Source organism: Diceros bicornis, chromosome 18 (assembly GCF_020826845.1).
Source record: "Diceros bicornis minor isolate mBicDic1 chromosome 18, mDicBic1.mat.cur, whole genome shotgun sequence".
Lineage (NCBI taxonomy): Eukaryota > Metazoa > Chordata > Mammalia > Perissodactyla > Rhinocerotidae > Diceros > Diceros bicornis.
Genome location: NC_080757.1, coordinates 17682398 through 17706740, shown reverse-complemented (window position 1 = coordinate 17706740; position 24343 = coordinate 17682398). Strand labels below are relative to the sequence as shown.

General features: G+C 38.9%; 1 protein-coding gene across 1 annotated transcript in view; it reads left to right on the top strand.

Moving 5' to 3' along the window:
• The window catches only part of EFCAB5 (EF-hand calcium binding domain 5), a 113594-nt gene extending 89911 nt beyond the window's left edge, over positions 1–23683 (top strand). Inside the window, exons 16-23 of the mRNA XM_058559468.1 lie at positions 668–837; positions 1320–1548; positions 3692–3844; positions 7026–7129; positions 8855–9108; positions 10404–10690; positions 11044–11140; positions 23490–23683. Of these exons, the coding sequence (XP_058415451.1) occupies positions 668–837; positions 1320–1548; positions 3692–3844; positions 7026–7129; positions 8855–9108; positions 10404–10690; positions 11044–11140; positions 23490–23683 (1488 nt within the window). The remainder of the gene's footprint in view (positions 1–667; positions 838–1319; positions 1549–3691; positions 3845–7025; positions 7130–8854; positions 9109–10403; positions 10691–11043; positions 11141–23489) is intronic.
• The last annotated feature ends 660 nt before the right edge of the window (positions 23684–24343 follow it).

Genomic DNA, 24343 nt, shown 5'->3' with positions numbered 1-24343 from the left:
GAGACAAATATCAAGGAAACTATCTCTCATGTCACCAATTTATGGACATGTTCAATATATGTGTTAATACATAATATTGTTAATAACAATATTTTAGGTACAGAGAATTTTCAGTTATTTTAACTAGAAATAGTAGTTGCATAAAGTCTGCAATGTGGTGCCCCAAGAAATCCTTTTCTGAAATGACGTATATCAAACATCATAGCCAAACTATGTTAAGAATTCCTTGAGAGCATTTTTTTCCTCATTCACGTCATAGTAGATGGTCAAGAAATATGCGGGAAATGAAGCCATCTTCTTACCCCAGCTTTCGAAAATAAATACTTTTAACTGAAGCCCAGACAATATGATAATAGTTCAAAGGGATCCAAGTTTTAAACCTCTAAATTTGAGTAGATTTAAGAGGTTTTTTTTATTTTGTTTTTTTAGTAAACCAATCTAGTTGGCATAAAGTAAATCCATTCCACTCACTAAAACTCAGGTTTGGGGCACAGCTGTGGTGTCAGCCTTTTCCCCCACTGCCCATGAATGGTAATATCTGCATCATTTATTCAGGAAAATGAAATTATTGGGGTCAGATGCACAAATTGGCTAATGAAGGGAGACATGATTAGAGAATAGCTCTTTGGTTATTGGCAAATACATGGTTAGAAACATTTTGCTATAGGATGCTGAAGCCCATGGAAATAAGAAGATCAGTGCTCACATTTCCCTCTTAGAAGAAAATCTACTACTGCCTGATAGAGGGAATGTTCTATTGAGGAATGTAGCTTGTACTTTAGATGATGCTCCATTTGTACTGAACAGAGTGCTCTACAGAGACATGAAGGGAATCAGGTAAGAATTTCTTGGAAGTTGGTTTCACCCTTGTAAAAAATAATTCCCTTTCTGAAGTAAACTAGCATTGGAATGCTAGTTAACTGACCAAGAGAGAAATGCCTCAGGTCACCAATGCTTCTAGTGTGGGAGGTGATGATTTTCTACTCTTGGATGATTTCACCTGATCATTCTAGAGCTCACTCTTAGGCATTGATTTGCCGTGCAGGGACTCTGCTTCACAATATCAGCTCAATTATTTCTGCCTGCTCTATAAATTTTATCTCCTGCTTCCTGTTTATATATTTTTCTCTGTTATTATCGAAGCTTGTTTTTTAAATCTTTCACTCAAGTCACACTCTCCAAACGGTAATTTTATGAGTCCACTCCTCTGATATATAACGCCAACAATTATGAATGGAAAATTGATCTAGTTTCCTGCATGGTTTAATCTGAAGCCCCCTCCTGTGCCTTTCTCCCATCCTCATATTCCTATTCTTCAGCTTTACAGTAGTGGATAAAGGGAAACCAATACATGTTCCCCAAGTTCAGCACCATGGGAACATCTTCTTCTGGAATGATTCCCGCAAGAAGAATAATCAAAATGGGTCATTCCTGGCTCTGCCTCTTCAGGATGCATATATGAGGATCTTTGGGGTCATGGCAGTTGACACCCTCAGAGATCCCCGGAAAATAAACATCTTTCTACCTCATGAAATCAGATTCTACCAGGTAGGTCATAGAAGAATTCTTGAAGAGCAATGGTGGATAGCCTCTCCTATACTTTTTAAAAAGCAAAACCTGAAATCAGATGAGAGTAAAGCTACGTATACAGATAGTGTCATTGTACTTGTTCCTGTTCCCTGTGTGTATGTATCAGTCTTTGGAGAGGTGCCCCATTACACATGGAAGGACTCAGCCTCAGTTGCATATCTCTGGGATGTGTGTTAATATGTGTCCCATTGCATTAATCATAGGGACAGCATTTTATGCTGTAGAAATGAAATCCAGCTATTAGATCACTAGGAACCACAAAGTAGGAATGAACTTTTAGAAGGGACATATTTATGTTTTATTAATAATGGTACCTAGAAATTCTTTGCTTTTTCCACAAATAGTGTCAAATCTGATATGCAATCCCATAACTCTTGATTTCAGTGTTATAATTTTTAAGGACGTAGAATGAAGGAAAAAGCCTAAATGTTTCCTGAGTATTCATGTTTTCAAATTAGGTCACAGAAAGGATAGGCACTTTTAAAACTATAAAATAAGTGGACCATTTCTACAAGCATTTTAATTTAATTTTATGAATAGAAATTTCAATGAAGGAAGATTGAAAGCCTTTATGGAGGCAATGGATTGGGATGTAGCAGCAGTCAGGAGCTTGCTATGCTCTTTCATTTGTTCCCCTGTAAGCCCCTGCCTCTTTATGTTTATTTACCGCTATGTTAAATTTTCTCTTCCCACTTACTGGATGTATAACTGAGGAAAGTGGTAGAATCTTTTTCTCTGGATGTCTTTTTAATAAGATTCATTCTCATCTGACATAAGAATGATGTGAAGATATTATGAAGCAAAATGGAGGAGTATACAATTATCAGTAGGTGAACTATATATAGTTTTGTTAGAGAACATGTCAAAATGAATTGTAAATTGACTCTCTAGCCTTTGGAGGTAAAGGCTCCTGGGTTACTCTTAGATACCTTTAGTACTAATGTAAAATACATATATTTTTGAAGAATTTGTGGTTCCTAGAGTTTCTTGACAACAAGACCACAGGTGGGTTCTAAAGAATTCCCATCCCTTCTCTGTGGAACAGGCTCTCTTTATGCCTATAAGAAAACTGTGTAATCTAGTATGTTGCAGGTCTTGGAACCCAGCACATCCTGTACCGCTGATCTGACAACAGTAGCCATGTGAAGATGCAGATATTAATACTGCATCAGATCAGGGCAGCTCCTTCCCATCTGTCCAAGGCTGGCATTAGTTCTTGGTTTTTAAACATTTTTTTCTCATTTCAAAGTTTATCTTGTTCTTCTGAAAGAATTCTCTGATAGCACATATCACGAATTTCACTGGATGATTATCAGAAATCATAGGAAGTTATGTGGATCTTATGGTAGATCTCTCGTTACACCTTTGATTTTTTTGTGTGTGTGTGAGGAGATCAGCCGTGTGCTAACATCTGCCAATCTTCCTCTTTTTTTGCTGAGGAAGACTGGCTCTGGGCTAACATCCGTGCCCATCTTCCTCCACTTTATATGGGATGCCGCCACAGCATGGCTTGCCAAGCAGTGCGTCGGTGCGTGCCCGGGATCCGAACCGGCGAACCCGGGCCGCCACAGTGGAGCGCGCGCACTTAACCACTTGTGCCATGGGCTGGCCCCACCTTTGATTTTTTTTTTTTTCTTGTGAGGAAGATCAGCCCTGAGCTAACATCCATGCTAATCCTCCTCTTTTTGCTGAGGAAGACCAACCCTGAGCTAACATCTATTGCCAATCTTCCTCCTTTTTTTCCCAAAGCCCCAGTAGATAGTTGTACGTCATAGTTGCACATCCTTCTAGTTGCTGTATGTGGGACACGGCCTCAGCATGGCCAGACAAGCAGTGCGTCAGTGCGCGCCCGGGATCCGAACCCGGGCCGCCAGTAGCAGAGCGCCCGCACTTAACTGCTAAGCCACGGGGCCGGCCCACCTTTGATTTTTTTGATGATCCTTTTTTCACAGTAGAATCTGGAACACTGCCTTTTGAGAACTGATGAGTAATTTGTAGGGAGTAGATTATTTTTAATTACAAAGATAATCCAATCAATGCATTACTAATTATTTTGCTATTTTAAAAAGAAAAAGGCAATTAAAATTTTCTGTCTCTATAGGGTGTTGCCAATGTCTTTAGCACTGCCTATCACTACGTGCATAGCCGCGAGCACATCCTACATGTTGTGATCACTGGCATTGGCTGGCTCTACAACATCACACCTAGCATCACTGCCATCACTACGTACTTCACTGAGCCTAGCCCAGAGCAGGTAGGCAAGGCTGGGCAATGTAAGACCTACCCAGGGTAACAGAATTTCCAGATGTTATTGTCTTGCTAATATTTTAAAACCATATTTAGTCAGCTATCAGGCTAACAGGGGACATATTTCCCATGACCCCAACTCAAGATCTTTGGTTGTGAGTGGCAGAAATCCATCTCAAACTGCTTTAGGCCAAAGGGGGCATTGATTGACTTATGTGACCAAAATGAAGAAAGGGCAGGAAGGAGTCAAGCTGGCTTCAAATATGACCAGATCCAGGGATTCAATACTATCAGGGCTCTCTCATGTTCTCTCTCTCCCCAGTTCTCATGTTTGCTTCCCTCTGCACATTAACTTTGTCCTTCTGGCTAAAGACGGGCTTTCTTCACAGGGCAAGCCAGATGCTTAGTAACTAGAAAAGAATCTTTCCTTCCTCTTCCAATTTGGAAAACCCAAGAAAGAAAACTCTTTTTGATCTGGTTTGAGATATGCTCCCCTGGCCAGGGTGGGGAATTTACAGTAACTGGCAGCCACCACCATAATCATATGGGTGAAGTGGGAAGGGATGAAGAGCTGCTCTTTTGGAAAGACACGATTACATCACACCAATTTTTTTAAAAGGCCCCCTGTCTATAATGTGATGAGTTTTGCTGAATGTTTGCTTTGCTTCTTTACACTTAATATTAATGTTAGGATTTTTCATATGATAAGAATGGATGGAAAGGTGTCTTCCTTTCAAGAAGGCTAAACAACTCTACATGGTGCCTGATTAGGTGGTGGCAGCACCTTGGTTGTCTCCCAGTCACGTGGCTGGCCCTCCACAGGTGCCTCTCCCCTTTCCTTCTGGCTTCTTTTCCTTTCTTCCTGCCAGGTCCCTGCTTCCCTCCCTCAGTGATTCGACCAAGCTGACGAGGCCTTGGCCAAAGAGGGCGGAATCACAGAGCTCTCTGATGGGGTGACCAGACTGAGAAAGTGGAGAACACCTAGTCACGGGTGCTGCTCCTGGGGGTGGGAGCCTCCAAGTCCCCTCAGAACTGGGGTGGATCACCCGGCATGTGTGTGTGTATGGAGGAGTGAGGACTACTCAATGTGAGGGGCAGACCACCAGGTCCGATAGACCATAGTTGCAATGGGGCTGAAGCATGTAAGGTCTAGGAAGGATTCCTCTTGGCCAGTGTCTCACCACACTTAAGAAGCACCTTGTGGGGCTCAAGGGAAACGACACCTCGGGCACCATGAAGAAGGTTAAAATCGCCGACAGCAGTCAGCAAGAAGCCTGGCTTTATGGGTGTGTAGTTTCAGAATCGCAATGCTGCGGTGACGACCACAAAGGTTGTTATCCATCTGACCCAGGCCCATCTTATGGAGGGGAAGATCATCCCTAAAGGAAAGAAGGGAGGAAAGCAGGAACGCTCAACAGCCAGGGTCTGAATGGTGTCTCAGCTGGGCAGAGACCAGTGCAGCCTGTTCAGTTGTCCTTAGTCAGTTTCCTAGGAAATTTTAACTAGGAGTGGTTATCTCACTACTGAATAATTGCCGAAGCACTTGCTGAGTTTAGTTTCTTGGTCCAAGTAAAAGTAAATGAAAAATAAGCTTATTTTCAGGCATATTATTGTGAGCCCCTTATTTTCTATATTATGCTTCTGGTCTCACAGCAGGGAAACAGGAGAGGAATTGTTTGGTTTTAGCTAAAGATTTAAACCTAGAAACAATCACAGTGAGATTCTAAAAAATCTTATCAGTCACGTATATGTAACACCAAATAGCAAGCCATGGAAGAGACAAATTAGGAAAGAAGCTAGAAGCCCAATTGCCAATGTGGGAAAATCTTTATAGTTTGCTAAGCATTCTGTTGAGAACATTTCATCTAAAGAGTTTGGTAGAACACTTGAGATCAAGGAGTGTAGAGGCAAGAGAAAGTTTCACATTACAAACCAGTTGTTCTTCCAAGTACCATTCATCATGTAGCCCCTGTGGATCCTATTATGATAGATTCCCTATTAATCAAAGAATATTTTTTTCTTTTTTTTTTGTGAGGAAGATCGGCCCTGAGCTAACATCTGCCAATCCTCCTCTTTTTTTTTTTTTTTTTTTGCTGAGGAAGACTGGCTCTGGGCTAACCTCCATGCCCATCTTCCTCCACTGTATATGGGACGCCGCCACCACAGCATGGCCTGACAAGCAGTGCATCGGTGCGCACCCGGGATCCAAACCGGCGAACCCCAGGCTGCCGCAGTGGAACGCGTGCACTTAACTGCTTGAGCCACCGGGCCGGCCCCAATCAAAGAATATTTTTTTAAAGGAGGGCATAAAAACCCCTCTTTATTTCTCCCGATTGAATTTGTCTTTCCTACAGTTTAGTGTTTGTTACAGAATATGTTAATATTATTTTCTTATAAACAAACTAGTCTCTCCCAAAAAAAAACAAAAAAAGTTGACCAAGACTCATTAGTCTAAACTCATCAAATTGTATATATTAATATATGCATTTTTAAATATATCAATTATATCTCAATAAAGCTATTAAAAAAAGACATTAAAATTTTTTATAATCCACGTGTAGGTTATGACCTACAGTTTGAAAACCTCTTAGAGGTGAAGGAGACAAAGAAAAAGAAGCAAGGAGAATGAGAGGAGTGTTTAGTGAGGTAGGAGGAAAACCAGGAGAGAGTGGTGTCCCAAAAGCCAAATGAAGAAAGTATATCAAGAAGGGAGTTGTACACTGCATCAAATGCTGCTGAGAGGTAGAGGAAGATGGGGATTAGGGATCGACCAATGGATCTGATAATGAGAGAGTCACCAGCAACCTCCACAAGAACACATTTAGTGAAATGGTGAAGACAAAAACTTCACTGGAGAATATTTTTTATTGTACTTATTTTCTTTGGACTTTTCTGTATTTTCCAAATGTTATACAATGCACTTTTAACATCAGAAAAATAATATCAACACAATTTTATCACAATTATAAAAAATAAATTTGTGCATTTAAAAGAATTTTGAAATTTTTCTCTTGTGGAACACCTCATTCCTTAATGGTACTGAATAAGTAAAATGTCACTGTACTTGAAGCTATAGGTCATCTAAACTTTTCTAATTTTTTTACCTATTTATCTGTCCCCAAAAGCCTAAATAAGAATATGACATCTAATTATTCTTCTCTGTAATGAAGTCTCTTCCTCTATTCAAGGATTCAGACTATGTTTTACGCAATATGATGGTTACAGGGCCCCTGGGTCTGACAGAAATCCACAGGAATCCTCCTACCATCTTCAGGAAGACATGTATCTTCAGGTATGAGATACATCTTCATGTATGTTTTGTTTGACTGCCAGAACACACCCCCCTGGTGTGATAGTAGATCTGAGAGACATAGCTTTTGCCTCTTATTAGTACGTATACACTGACTCTCATTCTGATTGGGTTTTAAAGAAAAATTCCTGTCTGCATGGGACATGTTAACTCCTTCCCCCTCAAGTCCTTTTTAAAACAGATTTCATTGGTATTTTATCTTAAGATTGCATGTTTTTCAGCATGATAGTGTTTTATTCTCTATGATTTTCTTATAAACATGAAATTCATCAAAACCCACCATGAATATGAAAAATACATCCACATCACTTATCAAAGCTCATTATCTTAATTTTAGCTAGCCTGCAAACATATATTTTTTATTTAAAGAAGACAGGCTGGGGCAAAGACAATGTTCTTTAATAAGTACCCAGTTCTGGATTACTTTGAATGCCTCCCACCTGTGGAATGCAAGGAACACTATTAAACTGGGGACAGATGCAAAATAGATTGTAACTGAGAATGCGCTTATTGCAAAAGGGACCCACTACTTCTTAAAGGGTCAGTATAGTTGAGTAGGTAGTAAGCTATCTCAGACTGTAGGATAATTTGACATTTAAGTACCTATGTTAATTAAATTTTAGTTTGGCCTCATACCAGAATGTTCATTCAGTTTTAAGCTCTTTTCCACATAGTTATTCCTTGTGCTGGTCAAGGGTTTTACAGGAGTCCTTTTTACACCCAGACTCATAACCTTGGATTCCTGAGTGTAACTTAGAGCAGGCGTCTTTTGAGAAGCTCTGTTGACCAATCAGCTTTATCAGTATACCCGGAAGGTTTAGCATGATGCATCATTACTGCGGTTATCATAAAGACACAAAGTGGTGGTGGCTCAGCAGCAGGGAGGGGTGGGAATAGCAAAAGAAGGACATAATCTTACCTGTCATTATAGGATTGATATTATGAACTATTAATGTGCTTTTTGAGGCTATGCAAAGCACCAACATTTTTACAAATACCTCAAAGGAATGACATCTCAATATCAGTGTAAATGGGGAAAGAAGGAAATAGATGAGATGTGTCTATACCTCACTAGAGAAAGAAGCAGCCACTGCATTTCTGTGAAAACCTTAGGTCCCTTACTGAAGCAGATGCTGTCAAGGCCCTGGCCAGATTCCCAATATACCTTTGGCACAATTTGCCTTCCAGAGCTCCCCTTGGGATCAGGCTGAGGCTAGACTTCACCTGAAATCACATTCTGACTTAGCTTCTACCCCTTCCCTATCCTGCTTTCCTCAGACCCTTGCAGGTTTCTCCTGCGAGCACTCCCTGGATCAATCATTCACATAAGCATTGCTGTCTCAGGCTCTGCTTCTAGGGAAGCTGACCTAACACACTCATTGTTCCCTTAGGCATTCAACCAATACTTATTGGACAATATGTAAACAAAAATCGAATACCTTCAGATGAGTATAAGTATAGTAAAGACAATAAAGCAGAATATCATGATGGAGCGTGACTCAGGAGCTGCAGAGCGCATGGTCAGGGAAGGCTTCTCTGTAAGGAGATGAATGAGCTGAGGGAGAGAGTCCTGTGAAATCAAGCGGGGGAGCGGTCCCGTGTGGTTGGAGTATAGTAGGCACAAAAGAGAGCAATTCAATATACTGGTGGAATGTTACGAACAGGCTGATGTTTTGTATCCTTATACTTATTTGGTTTTGGTTTCAGAGATTTCCTCTTTAAGTGTACAGACAGTTCAGAAGTTGTTTTGGCGTCTGTCTATGGAGAAAACCACATAGTAATTCCACTTCGTGAGAGAACAGGAGAGGCTTTGGGAGTTCTCGATTTTAACATTGGCAAGAGTAGGATGTTGTTGTATCGAGAATTTAAAGACCTACAGAAAATGATGAAGGTGATCCAAGCTGCCTGCTTTGAAATACTGGGCGAATTATCTGGAGAAATAAAGAAAAACTATATCTTAGGTATTGTGAATGCGGCGACAGTCTGGATCATGGGTTTAATAAGTTTTGCGGAAATCATAGACAATGAGATGAAGGATGCATTTTCTAAAATGGATTGTTACAACATATAGATCCTTCCACATGAAAGGAATTCCCTCATACAGTCTTGGGCTGATGAGTCTGGTCTATAAATTAGAGGAAAGGATAAGGAATCACATTTTCTTGGCTAAATCATATGGTTTTAGAACTTGAAAGACTCATAAAGGCGATATAGAACTAGCATTTATTAAATGCCCCATCATGTATTAATCACTTTAAATATGTTCTTTCAATTAGTCCTTACCATAACTCTATGAGGTGAAAGGTGATACCTCACTTTACAGGTGAGGAAAGTCAAGTTCAGAGAAACAAAACAACTGGTAAAAATCACACAGTTAACAAGTGGTGAAGTCTGGATTTGCTCCCCAGTTTGGGTGCTCTTTCCACTATATTACACAGCATTAACTCATCGGAACATCTCATTTATAGATGCAGAAGCTAAAGCCCATCGTAGTAAGGGTCCAACAGCAAGCTAGTGGCAGAGCCAAGACCAGACCCCAGTCCTTGTGATTACACATCCCCTAGCCTACTCTTAGCATAAAACCAGTGTGGGCAGAAGGGAGGGAAGAAGGAAGCAGGGAGACCTCTGGCTACCTGCAGTGGAGTGAGTAGAATTGGAAGAGTAACACTAAGTGCGATTAAGCTGAGCATTTTCTAGCTATTACACAGGGTGGGGTAAGAAGAAAAAAGAAAGAAGGAAATTCACGTCTTTTGAATATCCACTGTGTGTAAGGCCTGGGGCTAAGTGCTTTTACATATATCTTCTCATTTAATTCCCACAGCTCACCAGGGGCGTAGGGATCAGCCCCATTCTCACAGAAAAGGAAAAGGAGGTTCAGAGAGACAACAGAACTGTAAGGGGGAGAGTAGGTATTCAAACTGAGGTCTAACTCCAAAACCAAATTTTTCACCTTTCCTTAAAGCCTCTTCCTGTGAGCTTCACCAGGTGTAATTCTATTTCTGCCTTTTGATTTCACGACTAGAGGAACTAAGATTGTTTAAAATCATAGGATCTGGTCTTCTTTTTCCTGAAAAAAAAAAGTTTACTATATTATGCTCAGAATCCTATGAAAAAGTAATGTGTGTACTGAACAACACTTAGCATCAAAAACCACCATGAATATGAAAAATACATCCATATCACTTATCAGAGCTCATCATCTTAATTTTAGCTAGCCTGCAAACATATATTTTGGGATGTCATTCTATTATTCCAGAGATTGAAAATGTAGGGGAAGTCCAGCGGGCAGGAGTTCTCTTCTTCCGAATCATGCTGAAAGAGCTGCAAGAAAGCCTCCAGCTGCTTACCCCCATGGACTTTGTATCACTCTTGCTCTATGATTATAATCCTCCAGCAGAGCTAAAATCTCCACCAGACAACAAGTCCCAGGAGTTGGAAGCCAATGCAAAACTAGTACACGACATCCTAATAGGGGTTATCTTGTTCTTTCATCCAGAGTTGGAATCATCAAGTGACTTAGGAAATTGGGATAAGTGTAAACTGGTAAGTTTTTTTTAAAGTACTCTTTTTATTGAAGAATAACCCATACAAGTTTAGGTATACAAATCATAAGCATACAAATGCAAAAATTTTTACACAGTGAACATCTGTAACTAGACTCTAGATCAAGAAACAGAACACTAGTGGCACCCCAAGAGCCCTGCTGTGTACCCTCTCCCATCACCGCCCTCACACACACATACTCACCCCGAGGGTGACCAGATCTTGACTTCTAACACCCTAGGTTGGTTTTGCCTGTTTTAAAATTTACGTCAATGTAATTATGTAAACTGGCGAATTTGACACTCTACTTCCACTTGCTGGTGCTCCCCATAACTTTTGTTCTTTGTTCACAGTATGTTAACAGAGACTTAGTGGAGAATATTTGTGCCTTTGATCCAACTGCTAAGCATGTGGAAGTTAATGTACAGCTCATTGATGAATATATCAGAGGTAAACTTCCACTTAATTATGGTCTAAATCTATACTAACAGCAATAAAACACAGCTGCAATTCAGAGGCTGTAATAGAATAAAGCAAGTGGCTCATAAATTCAATTTTTGAGGAAAAAATAGTGTTGATTATAGTCTCCTAAAAGGAAGGACACTGTCTGTAATCCACTGTATTCCCAAAAGTGACTGTCTATGCCACACATATGAGAATTCAGAAGCACATCTATCTGCCACTTATTGACTATATTTGCATTATTTATTAAAAAACAAAAGTGAATAGGGGCTGCACTGGGGATAGGAAACAAGTACATTAAACAAAAAGGCTTTATTATCTTTGGTTTCAATGAAGAACTAAAGAAAATAAGAGATCATGAGTCTTTATAGACTAGTAATGTAGACTTTTTGGAGGAGGAGAATCAGCAGGAATCAAGAGAAGTGAGGCTCCCAGGTTGGAGAAAGTGATGAGCTCTTTGGCCACAGAGAATTGGCCACATACAAGAGTAAAATATACAAGCACACATTCCTCCACTCATGTATATTACCCCAACAGAGACCTCAGGTTGTTTATGTGAATGGAACAGTAAGGAATAAATTTAAAGTTTGTTTCTCTTTTGTTATTCATGAAAAGCTAATCATTAATCAGGAAAATGGCTCTGTAGAAATTGCTCACTAAACCTGTCCCTCTCCTCCCCCTGTCCTACTCTCTGTGGAGTCGCTGGACCAAGTCAGAAGGGTTTCTGGACTCCTGTGATACATATATTAGGCCGAGAGGCTCAGAACCAGAGAGACTCCCAGGACAAGAGGAAGGCCAAGGCAACCCAGAGGGAGACAACCACACTCCTCGGGGTGTCTGTGGCAGTGCAAGCATGTAGCGTGGGGGAAGCATGTAGCAGTGAGCCAAGGCAGATAGCTGAGAGAGAGATTTCTAGGCTAGTAAGGTGAGATACTCCCATAAGTTTGGGAGTGCTAGAGAATAGGAGAGAACATGAGATTCAAATAAAAGTTAACATGAGTTAATGTGCACTATGAGTGATGTGAGTAAAGATTAAAATTCCTATTTGGAATGGATTCTACTGTAGCCTCATGGCTCTGGGCTGATTCGAGGGAGCCTCTGGACTCATAGGTGTTATAGGTATCACTTCTTCTAAGGTGCTATTCAAGGAAAACAATAACAACAGCAACAACAAAAACGAATACTTGTTCACTATATACTTGTATATACTTGTTCACCATTCATTGAGAACTTAAAAATCCAGAAGAAATGTTTTCTGTATCAGTGCCTAGTTGCTGCTCTTCCCTTTGGAGTAGATTTAGTCTGCGCCATGAGCCCAAGCAACCCCCCTCCATTTGTGACCAGTTTGTGTAACTGACATTCACCCTGAGCCCCTATCCACTCTGGGCCCCACCCAACCTGCCAGCTTCTTGACCTAGAGCCAGACCCTGCTGCCAGGGTTACTGTGTCCTCTCAGACTGATGCTCCCTTTCTTGGGCAAAGACTCAGGCACTCACCAGTCCCTCTGTCAGATGGGAGCTGGGGATGAGGAGCAGGCCCCTCCACTCTCTACCTTGGAGGTGTGTTCAGGAATTGGCTCTCAGCCCTTAATAAGCCCATCCCCAGACAAAGGCATCTTCTGTGGCATTGCACCAATGCTTCAAGAGAATCTCTTCAGGCTCCACCTCCAGTTTGCCTTATTGGAACTACCTCCTCTTGTCATATAAAGCTACTTTGTTTCAGAAGACATGCAAATTTCTGTTTCCTCTGCTTGCCCCCACTTTGAACTGTGCTAGCTGATTCCTGAGCAGCCTTGAGCTACAATGCTCCCCACCACTTTCTCTTTTCCAACAGTGTCCTCAGGTGGCAAGAATTCCAACCGCAGTTAACAGAGGAGGATTCAGCCAGAAGCCAATTGTCTGTAGGCTCCCCTACCACCACCTCCAAGCCTTTGGCGTTATCACAGTCTCTGCAGCAATCAAGAAAGTTCATAGGCCACCCAGACACCGACCCTCTCTCCTTCAGATGCAATTGTATCAGGAAATTCTAAGCTCTTCATTTGGGGAAAGGAAGGGGAACTTTTTGGAGCACCTTTCTGTTTGTGCCAGAAAGAGAGGAGTCTTCTGGCAGGGTAATCTGTTGCTCAAACTTTATCTGAGCCTTCTAACAGTGTTAAGGAAGGCCCCTACTCAATGACCTCACCCTGCGTGAAATGCCACCAACATTATCTGTAGGTTCTGCTCAGGGTAAGGAGGAACCGTTAGCATAGCTCCTAACCCACCAAGCCTTCCAAACTAATGATTTTGCCTGGAAGATAGAATTAGGGCTGGTGATTTGCTTAAACTTTCTTAGGGCTTCTGCTGTCAACTCTCACCCCACTTCATTCTAGTTCTAGAAAGTATTTTTTTTATGTTTAGAAAAGGTACACTTTATTTTTTCCCGGTTTTATTGAGATAATGACATATAACATTATATTAGTTTAAGGTGTACAACATAGTGATTTGATATATGTATATATTGTGAAATGATCACCACAATAGGTTTAGTTATCCATCAACTCACATAGTTACAAACTTTTTTTCTTGTGATGAGAACTTTTAAGGTCTACTCTCTTAGCAACTTTCAAGTATACCATACAGTATTGTTAACTATAGTCACAAGGCTGTACATTACACCCCCAGAATTTATTTATCTTTTAACTGGAAGTTTGTACCTTTTAATCACCTTCACCCATTTCCCCCACCCCCCAATCCTCACCTCTGGCAACCACCAATCTGTTCTGTGTTTCTATGAGTTCAGTTTTTTTAGATTCCACATATAAGTGAGATCATACAGTATTTGCCTTTCTCTGTTTGACTTATTTTGCTTAGTATAATACCCTTAAGGTCCATCCATTTTATTGCAAATGGCAGGATTTCCTTCTTTTTATCGCTGAATAATATTCCACTGTGTGTGTATATATATATATATCACATTTTCTTTATCCATTCATCTGTAGATGGACATTTATGTTGTTTCTATGTCTGGGCTATCATAAATAATGCTGCAACGAACATGGGGGTGCAGATATCTCTTCAAGATAGTGATTTCATTTCCTTTGGATATATACCCAGAAGTGGAATTGCTGGATCATTTGGTAGTTCTATTTCTAATGTTTTGAGGAACCTCTGTACTGTTTCGCATAATGGTTATACCAATTTACATTCCCACCAACAGTGCCCAAGGGTTCTCTTTTCTCCACATCCTCACCAATGCATGTTATTTCTTATCTTTTTGATAATAGTCATTCTATCAGGTGTGATGTGCTATCTCATTGTAGTTTTGATTTGCATTTCTAGAAAGGGGTATTTTATATTCTGGTGGAATTCCAGGCAGTTGTGTCCCACGTTTAGATTGAGACAGTCATCTATGAAGGAGCATTGGGCAGCTTTGTTCAGCAGGCTTGACTTCCCAAGGCTGTGCCATTGCATGTAAACATTGCTGACATACTTCCCTATGGGGGACCCAGTGATTCCGGTGACCATTCCCAGACAGCTTTGCATGCAATAGCACATCAATAGCCTACTACCTTCTGTCACTGTACCTAAAGTACTCCCAGTAGTTGGCCTCTTCTCCGTGAAGACTCATGACCTGACCACCTTCTCAAGGATCTGTTCTTCCCACTCCACTTTGGACCTCTGTGGCCAGCCTCACCTGGTCTTTCTGTAGGATGCCCCATATGTCCCCAAGTCCCCCTCCCAGGAAGTTTGGGCAGATGTTGTCTACTAGGAAATGTTCTTAGACCAAGAAGCAAGAAAAGCTGTCTCCCATTGCAAGTGTGACCAGAATCACTTTGCTGTCATACTTCCTCCCCATGCTTAAATCAAGGGTCTACATGTCCACAGACATTCGTGTCAGCAGAATTCCCCAGGCCCTCCACTTTTCCTGCAAGAGTCCCAGGGCTCCTCCTCTGCCAAAGCAGCCGGAGACTCAGTGCTATCAGTATCTATAAAGAAACTCATCAGCTTCCTCAATAAAACACCACCATCATCCTCCAAGGATGACAATGGAGGGAGATGAGATGCCCTGCCTTCAGGGAAAAGGATTGCTGGACTCACAGCCCTGATATAACTCTTGTCCTCAAGGTTTGCCTTTCCTAGGAGATCTTTCCCTAAATGCTACTGCCACCACCATGGTGGCTGTAGTGAGTTCTGCTCTCCATCCTTCTCCATTCCAACACTACACAGCTGAAGATAAGACAGGAACCTTTCACAAGATTCTACCAAGCATCCAAAAATAACAAATATGAATACAGCACTGAACTGAATCTGCAACTGTGAGGATGTGCCTGGTTCTTTTAAATGAATCAGAGTGAAATGGACAACAAGATACCAAGAACATTGTTTTGTCCTATTAATTTGGACCCTCTGTATACTGCTATTGGCTTGGATTCGGTTACAGTTCTCTACCACCTTTTTGGACCTAGTATTCTTGGGTGGTGGTCCTTTCTGGGACTTGTTGGCTCCTACTTGTCGGAGAAGAGCTGCTATCACAGTTAGATCTGGTTTAACAGGGAGCCTAGAGTGTTCCATTTATGAGTTTGTCACGGATTTCAGGGTCTAGAGGAGGAAACATCCGTTCAGTTTTAGAATAGATTCCCTTTGTCCCAGCAAGAACCTCTTAAAGGGCCCTTTTCGTTAACATATTACACAAGTATTCACTCACACACCCTTCAGGAGACTATTTTGGGGTTTGGGAAGGACCTGGGGCCTGGATACTTGACCCATTTCCCATGTATGCAGACCCCTTCCATTTTCAGTCCAAGTCATCCAGGAGGAAAAAAGAAAGAAAAAAACCAAATTAGCAATTCTCTTTCTGTTCCTTATCACTCCTTTTGATTTTAAATTTTAAAGTTTGCCAACAGTTAGTTATTGTATTGTATTAAGAGAATAACTAAAAATGGTTTTATTTGTCTAGGTAACATCACTGCTGCTTTGATATCTGATAAAGGCTGTTAAAAATCAGTTTAATGAGAACATTTTTCTATTTAAGGCAAACATATTTTTCAAGTTTCCTTGATACATTTTTTTTTCATTTCAGTGGATGTTAAAGCAGTCTTTTATCTCAAAAGGATTATAAAAATTATATTTTTTATTAAAGTACTTTAAGAGGTCAAATAGAACTAAAAGACTTCTAAGAAAAAAAGAGTCGCTAGCCCATCCCTCTTCTCTCTTCTCACTCTCCCCAGTTCCCCTCACCAAGGCAATTCTTTTTGACTCTTTTAACTGTTTCTTCTGGCATTTGCACATTTCTATATTTCTAATATTATGCAATATTGCTATCTTTTGATTCATTGATTTTAAACCTTATCGATTTCCTCATTATAGATGAAAGTTTGGTTCTGTTACCCCACCATTCTCTTACTTTATCCTCCCAATGTAATCATATTACAATTTAGGGTTAAATCAAAATGCAATGTTTACATGATTTTGCCTATGCAAATATTATCCACAACTGAGCATTGTAGCATATTTTGATTGCTCCTTTTTCACTTTTTGTTTTTCCCAAAGTAAATAACTGCCTTTTATTTTTAAAAATTTGTTTAGTTTTCTTTATACTTCTCGATAATTCCTACCCCTTCCATTTGTCTCTCCACGTAATTTCCCAAAAGGTCTGTTCTATCAGGTAATTTTTTCCATTCCAATTTCATTTTTTCTTGAAGCCATCCATCTAGAGATCTTAATTTTCTTTCTATCTGAGGTCTTCCCCCACCCCAGATCCACTACTCAGCTGCCTTCCTGAAATTCATTTTGCCACTATCTTAGAAATTTACTTTGCCATTCTCTTGATTCATTCTTTCTTGGTCTCCTCCCGTGTTTTGAGGTAGCATATCTCCAGTAGTTTTCTGAGAAACAGTGCATGAATGGTACATTTTTGAGAACTTTCATATCTGAAAACGTTTTTATTCAACCTCAAATTTGATTTGTAGTTTGCCCGGGAGCATAATTTTGAAGACATTGCCCCATTGTCTCTCTCTTTTTTTTTTTTAATTTAATTTTTATTTTTATTTATTTATTTATTTTTTAATTTTTGTTTATTGCAGTAACATTGGTTTAGAACATTGTATAAATTTCAGGTGTACATCATTATACTTCTGTTTCTCATAGATTACATCATGTTCACCACCCAAATACTAATTACAACCCATCACCACACATGTGCCGAATTACCCCTTTCACCCTCCTCCCTCCCCCCTTCCCCTCTGGTAACCACCAATCCAATCTCTGTCTCTATGTGTTTGTTTATTGTTGTTATTATCTACTACTTAAGAAGGAAATCATACGGTATTTGACCTTCTCCCTCTGACTTATTTCACTTTGCATAATACCCTCAATGTCCATCCATGTTGTCACAAATAGCTGGATTTCATCGTTTCTTATGGCTGAGTAGTATTCCATTGTGTATATATACCACATCTTCTTTATCCATTTGTCCCTTGATGGGCACTTAGGTTGCTTCCAAGTCTTGGCTATTGTGAATAATGCTGCAATGAACACAGGGGTGCATGTATCTTTATGCATTGGTGTTTTCAAGTTCTTTGGATAAATTCCACCAGCAGTGGAATAGCTGGATCATATGGTAGTTCTATCCTTGATTTTTTGAGGAATCTCCATACTGTTTTCCATAGTGGCTGCACCAGTTTGCACTCCCACCAGCAGTGTACGAGAGTTCCCTTCTCTCCACATCCTCTCCAACACATGTTGTTTCCTGTCTTGTTAATTATAGCCATTCTGAAGGGTGTGAGGTGATATCTCATTGTAGTTTTGATTTGCATTTCCCTGATAGTTGATGATTTTGAACATCTTTTCATGTGTCTGTTGGCTATCTTTATATCTTCTCTGGAGAAATGTCTGTTCAGGTCTTTTGCCCATTTTTTAATTGGGTTGTTAGTTTTTTTGTTGTTGAGATGCATGAGTTCTTTATATATTTTGGAGATTAAGCCCTTATCAGATGTATGGTTTGCAAATATCTTCTCCCAATTGTTAGGTTGTCTTTTTGTTTTGTTGATGGTTTCCTTTGCTGTGCAGAAGCTTTTTAGTTTGATATAGTCCCATTTGTTTATTTTTTCTATTGTTTCTCTTGCCCGGTCAGACATGGTGCTTGAAAATATGTTGTTAAGACTGATGTCGAAGAGCCCCCATTGTCTCTTTTCAGAAATTGAGATATAATTCACATAACACAAATTTCACCATTTTAAAGTGTACCAGTAAGTGGTTTTTAGTATATTCACCAGGTTGTGCAACCATCATGACCATCTAACTTTAGAACATTTTCATCACTTCAAAAAGAAACCCAGAACCTATTAGCAGTCACTCTCCCTCACCCCTTCCTACCCCAAACCCTGGCAACCACTAATCTACCTTCTGTCTCTATAGATTTGCCTATTCTGGGCATTTCATATAAATGGAATTATACAATAGGTAGCCTTTTGTATCTGGCTTCTTTCACTTAGCATAATGTTTCAAGGTTCATCTATGTTCTAACATGTATCAGTACTTCATTCCTTTTTTATGGTTGAATAATATTCTATTATATGGATATACCACATTTTATTTATCTATTTATCAGTTGATGGACACGTGGATTGTTCCTACTTTTTGGCTATTGTAAATAATGCTGCTAAGAACATTTGTTTACAAGTTTTTGTGTGAATATATGTTGTTAGTTCTCTTTGGACTATGCTGGGTCATATGGAAACTCTATGTTTAACTTCTTGAGGAAATGGCTCCATTGTCAAAAGAAACTTGGAAACTTCCAAGATTGCTGTTGAGAAGTCTGAAGCCTTTCTGATTTCTGATTCTGTGCGAGTGACTTTTTGTTTTTGTTTTGTTTCGTTTCTCTCCAGAAGCTGTAGAATCACCCCTTTATCCCCAAGATTGTGAAATTTCATAATGATATACCTTGATATGGGTCTATTTTCATCCATTGATCTGAGCACTCACTGGGCCTTTTCAGTTGTGAAACTCAGGTCCTTAAGTCCTTGATGATTTCCTCCATGGCCTCAAGGTTGCTACTTATGGCTGTGCAATTTGTGCAGTGCACAAAGGTGCCCTGCTGGGTGGGGGCTGAATTCTAACCTAACCTAACCTAACCTAGCTTAAGGCCACATCTGCTTGGAGGAACGGCATCTCCTTCTTCACGCTTCTTTTTCTGCTCACCAGGCTATGTGCTCACAGAGTGCATTTATCCATGGTAGGTGTCTTTTTCTCATTTACACCAAGGTGACCTAGGGGTTGGTGGTGGCCCTTCCCTCCCTTTTGTGTGTCCCCTCTTTGGAACTCCTATTATTCAATTATTGGATCTCCTAGATTCAGTCTCCAAAATCCTCATATTTTCTCTCCTATTTTCCACCTTTTTGTCTTTTTGTTTCATTTTCTGAGACATCCTCTCAACCTTCTAATTCTATTGGATTTTTGTTTGTGTATGTTTTAGTGTCTAAGAGCTTTTGTTGTTTCTGTTCTCTAAATATTTGATTTCTACAACATCTTGTTCATGTTTCATGAATGCAATGTCTTATCTGTCTGAGGATATTAATGATAACTATTTTTTTAAGTCATCTTCTCCCTGTTGTCTCTCCTCTTTCTTTATGTTTTAGTGTTTTGGTCTCTGTATTTCATCTTTTCTACATCATACCACCAGGAAACTTCCCCTCCTCAACCCTAGAAATTTATTCCTCAGAGAGAGTAGCACAGAAAGTCTCTGGACTGGGGACATCAGACACAGTTGAGGTGAAGAGTACCAGAGTGGCAACAAGGAGAGTATGAGAGTGTCTACTGAGTATTGAGACCTCTATAGGCTTCCCCTACTAAGCTCCGAACAGAAAGGAGCAAACAACTGATACCCGTACCATTGATATATAAGAAAAATATCGTAGGACTTTTATTTGTAATGATTTTATCCCATCAATATCTAATTTCTGGTTTTTGTTTTAAAATGTTTTAAAAATAAACAATTTATATATAAATATACATATATTGGGATTATGCTCAACATTTATTACTGATAGAGGTACATGATCAAAGAGTTTGGAAGCCACTGCATTAAAGTATAAATTTTTATAAAGATAAATTGTGTTGATTTCAATTTGCACATAATTTAATTTATAGCTACATTATGAAAAAAGCCAATACAATGTGATATTGGACAGAAATTATGCTTATAATAGGAATGAAATTAATATACCTAAAAGAACTCAATGTTCAGCCTGGAACAAACTTCCACCCAAGCTTTGATAACTCAAAGAAAGACTGTGTTTTTACCTCCCCATTTGACACTGATTCTTTCCTGATAAACTGGAAGCAAGCACTCTACAGTACCTTTGGGACTATATTAAATTAACAAAGACCTATTAAATGCCTGACTGCCATGGCAAATATGAGTTCTCCTGCCTACATAAAAATTGATTGAAATTTGCACCCACATACCCTTTTAAGTATATAATGTTGCATGGACCTTCAGCTCATTGCATGTGGCAACAATGTTAAGGGGTGATATAGGGTATGTGAAACAACAGAAGTAAAATAACTAAAACTAAGAGAACTAATGATAAGGAGAGGAGCATTCAAGGAATACTGCCGATCCTGGGTTAGTTGTTAGTTGAAAGGAGCAGTTATGCTTTAACTTTTGGACTTGAAGCTTAAGTACTTCATTCTTTTTTGCTTTGCCCATCTTTCTAATTGTCTATAATTCCCAAAGGATTTAACTTAATCCAGTGTTAAAGCAGAGATCCATAAATAGAATTTTAATTAGAAATATCCTATAATATCCCAATGTTTTCAGCAAAATGAATTTCCTATGTAATTAAAAGTTTGGTTAGACTATAACCTACAAAAATACCATAAAATGTTTCTGAATAGATTCATAAACAGATTCAAAGGTTGACCCAGCAATTCTTTAGCTCAAATGTTTTCAAATAATTTACTATAACCTTTACCAAGGCAAAGCAAAAAGCACAATTTCTTATGGTTAGAAAAGAAATAAAAGGAGCATATCTGCTTGGAAGAATTACTAAATCTGTGCAAACGGGCTGTGTCCTCGGCCAAGCTGCAAAGATCTGGCATCTATCCACCACAAGAGGGCAGTAGCGCCCAGCCGTTGTTGATGGGAACCCAAAACAGCGATAGAGGCTTTACTGTGAGAACCAGTTGTTAACGCATCAATCTCTCACTGCAAAGAGCAGGGGAAACAGGAACCACCGCCGAGACAGGTTCGGAGCTTCTGTTCCTGGTAACAATAAGACAGGAAATAAGCAACAGGGGCTTGTGAAAGGGGGCGACCTCGCTCCTCATCCTTATGTCCTTGAATCACCATGGAGATGGCTTAATAACGGCTGCAGATAGGGGTTTGTTCATTTGGATGTCAGATAAGAGCACTGTGGCAGGCGTCAATGGAACAGAGCTCTTCATGGGGGTTTGGGAAGGACGGAATAAAAGCTGTGGGGAGCAGCAGAGCTGTTATATCTCAGAAAGTTAGTTTGGACTGGTTTTAGGAGTGTTCTAGGGTGAACTTTAATTTAGATTCATAACGTTGGAACATTAAGATAATCAAAGTAATCTTTGCAGCCTATAGCATTACCTTGTAAAGGTTCCAGGAAGCTAATTAATACAAAAAGGGATCAATTATAACAAATGCCCCTCAATATTTTAAGTATGTATGTTGATTGGTCTAGTATTACCCATAACATGAGATGAATCAGGTATTTTTAATGTGCTAGCATGACCAGCATCTGTTTTTGTTTTTATTCATAATTGTCACTGATGTTACTGAGCTATAATCTGAAAAGACTTTTAGTATTTTAAAAACCTAATTTAATTATTCCATAATTTAATGTTTCAATTCAAAATTTATTAAACAGTTACAAGTGAGAGAAAAGACAGTGCCTCTGTGTGTGTGTGTGTGTGTGTGTGTGTGTGTGAAAAGAAAATTTTAGAAAATTTACCCACATGTTTTAAAGTCAGCCTCAAATAAAAATTGTCTAATGAATGTTTTCTACATTTTATGTGCCTTCCCTATCCCATACTGTTCCTTTTGTCTTGTGATACCTTCAAAACCATAGAAAGGCTAAATATAATTCAGGGAGCCTTGTTCCTTCATGTTGATAGAAGATAGAGAAAGAAAACACGTTCTGTTTTGTCATTCTAATAGAAATCCACGAGTGACATAATTGTCATTGTTGTTGAGCTATTGGATAGCGGATGACATTCAAAACCTCCTGTTCAATTATAAGTATTGTTTAATGGTTTATTCAACTCAAATCAGCAAACATTTATTGGGTTAGGCACTGTATTAGACACTAGAAGTAACAAAAATGAATAAAACATAGACCTGAGGGTGGGAGGCATCTGGAAGAAGGAAGTAATTAATATTTTTATTGAGTAACTATTCTGTGACATATTTTTGCATATCTTTTCTCGTTAATCCTCATAATAATTCTGAGGTATTATCCCTGTTTTATGAAAGAAGAAATAGGCTCAGAGCAATTAAGTGACCTGCTCAAGGTCACAAAAATAATTGGGGCAGAGGTAAGATTGGAACCCAGATCTGTTCAACTCCAAAGTATATTCTCTTTCCATTGGACCATTCTATCTGAATATTAGTCATTGACTCCTGGGAAAAAGTAACTTTTATGAATGGCAGTTTAATAGTTTGCAATTTAACAAATGAACATAATTGTGTGCAGTGATTATATATTTAAAAATAATTTTTAATTAGGAAATATTTCAAACATAGAAGTTAGAGGCTGACTTGTAGAGTTATTACAGAGCCATATTCTATATCCAACCTTAACATTATGCACGGTTGAGTCAGACTTTTTTAAAGAAATAAAACATTATAGGAACAGTTGAGACTTTCTAACCTTCCCTGATCCCATTGTCTTTTCTTCCTCCCTAGAGATAATACTATTATGAATTTGGTGTTTATCAGTTTCAGGCATGATTTCTTACTTTAACTACATGCTTATGATTCCATAAACAATATAATATTATTTTGCAGGTTTTTAAATTGTTTTTTAATTGTATCCAAAAGAACACATTATTCTAAAACTTACTTTTTGTGCTCAATAATACCTTTTTGAGATTTATCCACAATGATATACATCACTCTAGTTCTTTAATTGTTAAATGCTGTATATTATTCCAATATATGTGTATACCAACATTTATTTATCTATTTTCCTGTAATTACATATTTAAACAAGATTCTGCTATAGTTTTGACTCAAAACATATTTAATGAACTTTCATCATAATACTGGAACTTATATTTTAATAATAAAAGTACAAAACTATCCACACTAACTTTTTTTTTTCCTTGTGCAGATCATTCTCGAGTCGAAGTATGGAAATTTGGTAATGTTGTCATCGAATACCTATACCACTGGGCACACATCTGTTTAGCTCTCATAGAGCTAAACAAAAAATGCAATAGTGCTATTACACCTCCATTGCCCACCAATACTGACTCCTATGTGTATGCAAAAATGCCAGGGGGAAGCTTGCTGGGGAAATGCTAATGAATTGGTACTCTATTTAGGATATTTTTGTCATGTTCAGTTTTGTTTGTTAACTATAAAATATTTTCAATTGGAAAGGAGTGCTACATAGACATAGTCTGCTCTTAGACATTTCCTTAGCACTTTGTAAAACCAAAAGTGCTACCTAAGGAGAAATTTGATCTAAAAAATATCCAGTTAAGGAAGCCATAACCAAACGTATGTTATAGAATATATTTAAAAGTTTCCTTTTAGTTTTAGCTTTATATCTGCCATGGAACTATTATGGTTGATTGGGTAGAGTTGTTTTAATTCTTTTAAGGTACAATGTAAAGAGAAGATGGATTTAGGAAAAGTGGCATTTTTCACATCAAAAGAGTACTCAGTAATAAAGATTTTAAGAAATGGACTGGGAATTGTTTTTCTAATTTTTCAAAGACATATGAGCACCACCTCTTCCTCTCCCCATCTCCCACCTCCCTTCCCCACTTACCATAACAAGTTAAAAGTTATTTCAATGAATAGAAATTCTTGTGGGAAAATGTTTGTCCATGACTCACGGAAAAAAGAAAACATCTTTTTTTTTATATATGTATAACAAAAACCTCTTGAGTTCAAGAACTGCAAAAAGAATTTAGTTATTTATTACAGCAAACTTTACTGCTCTGTTGTGAGATTTCA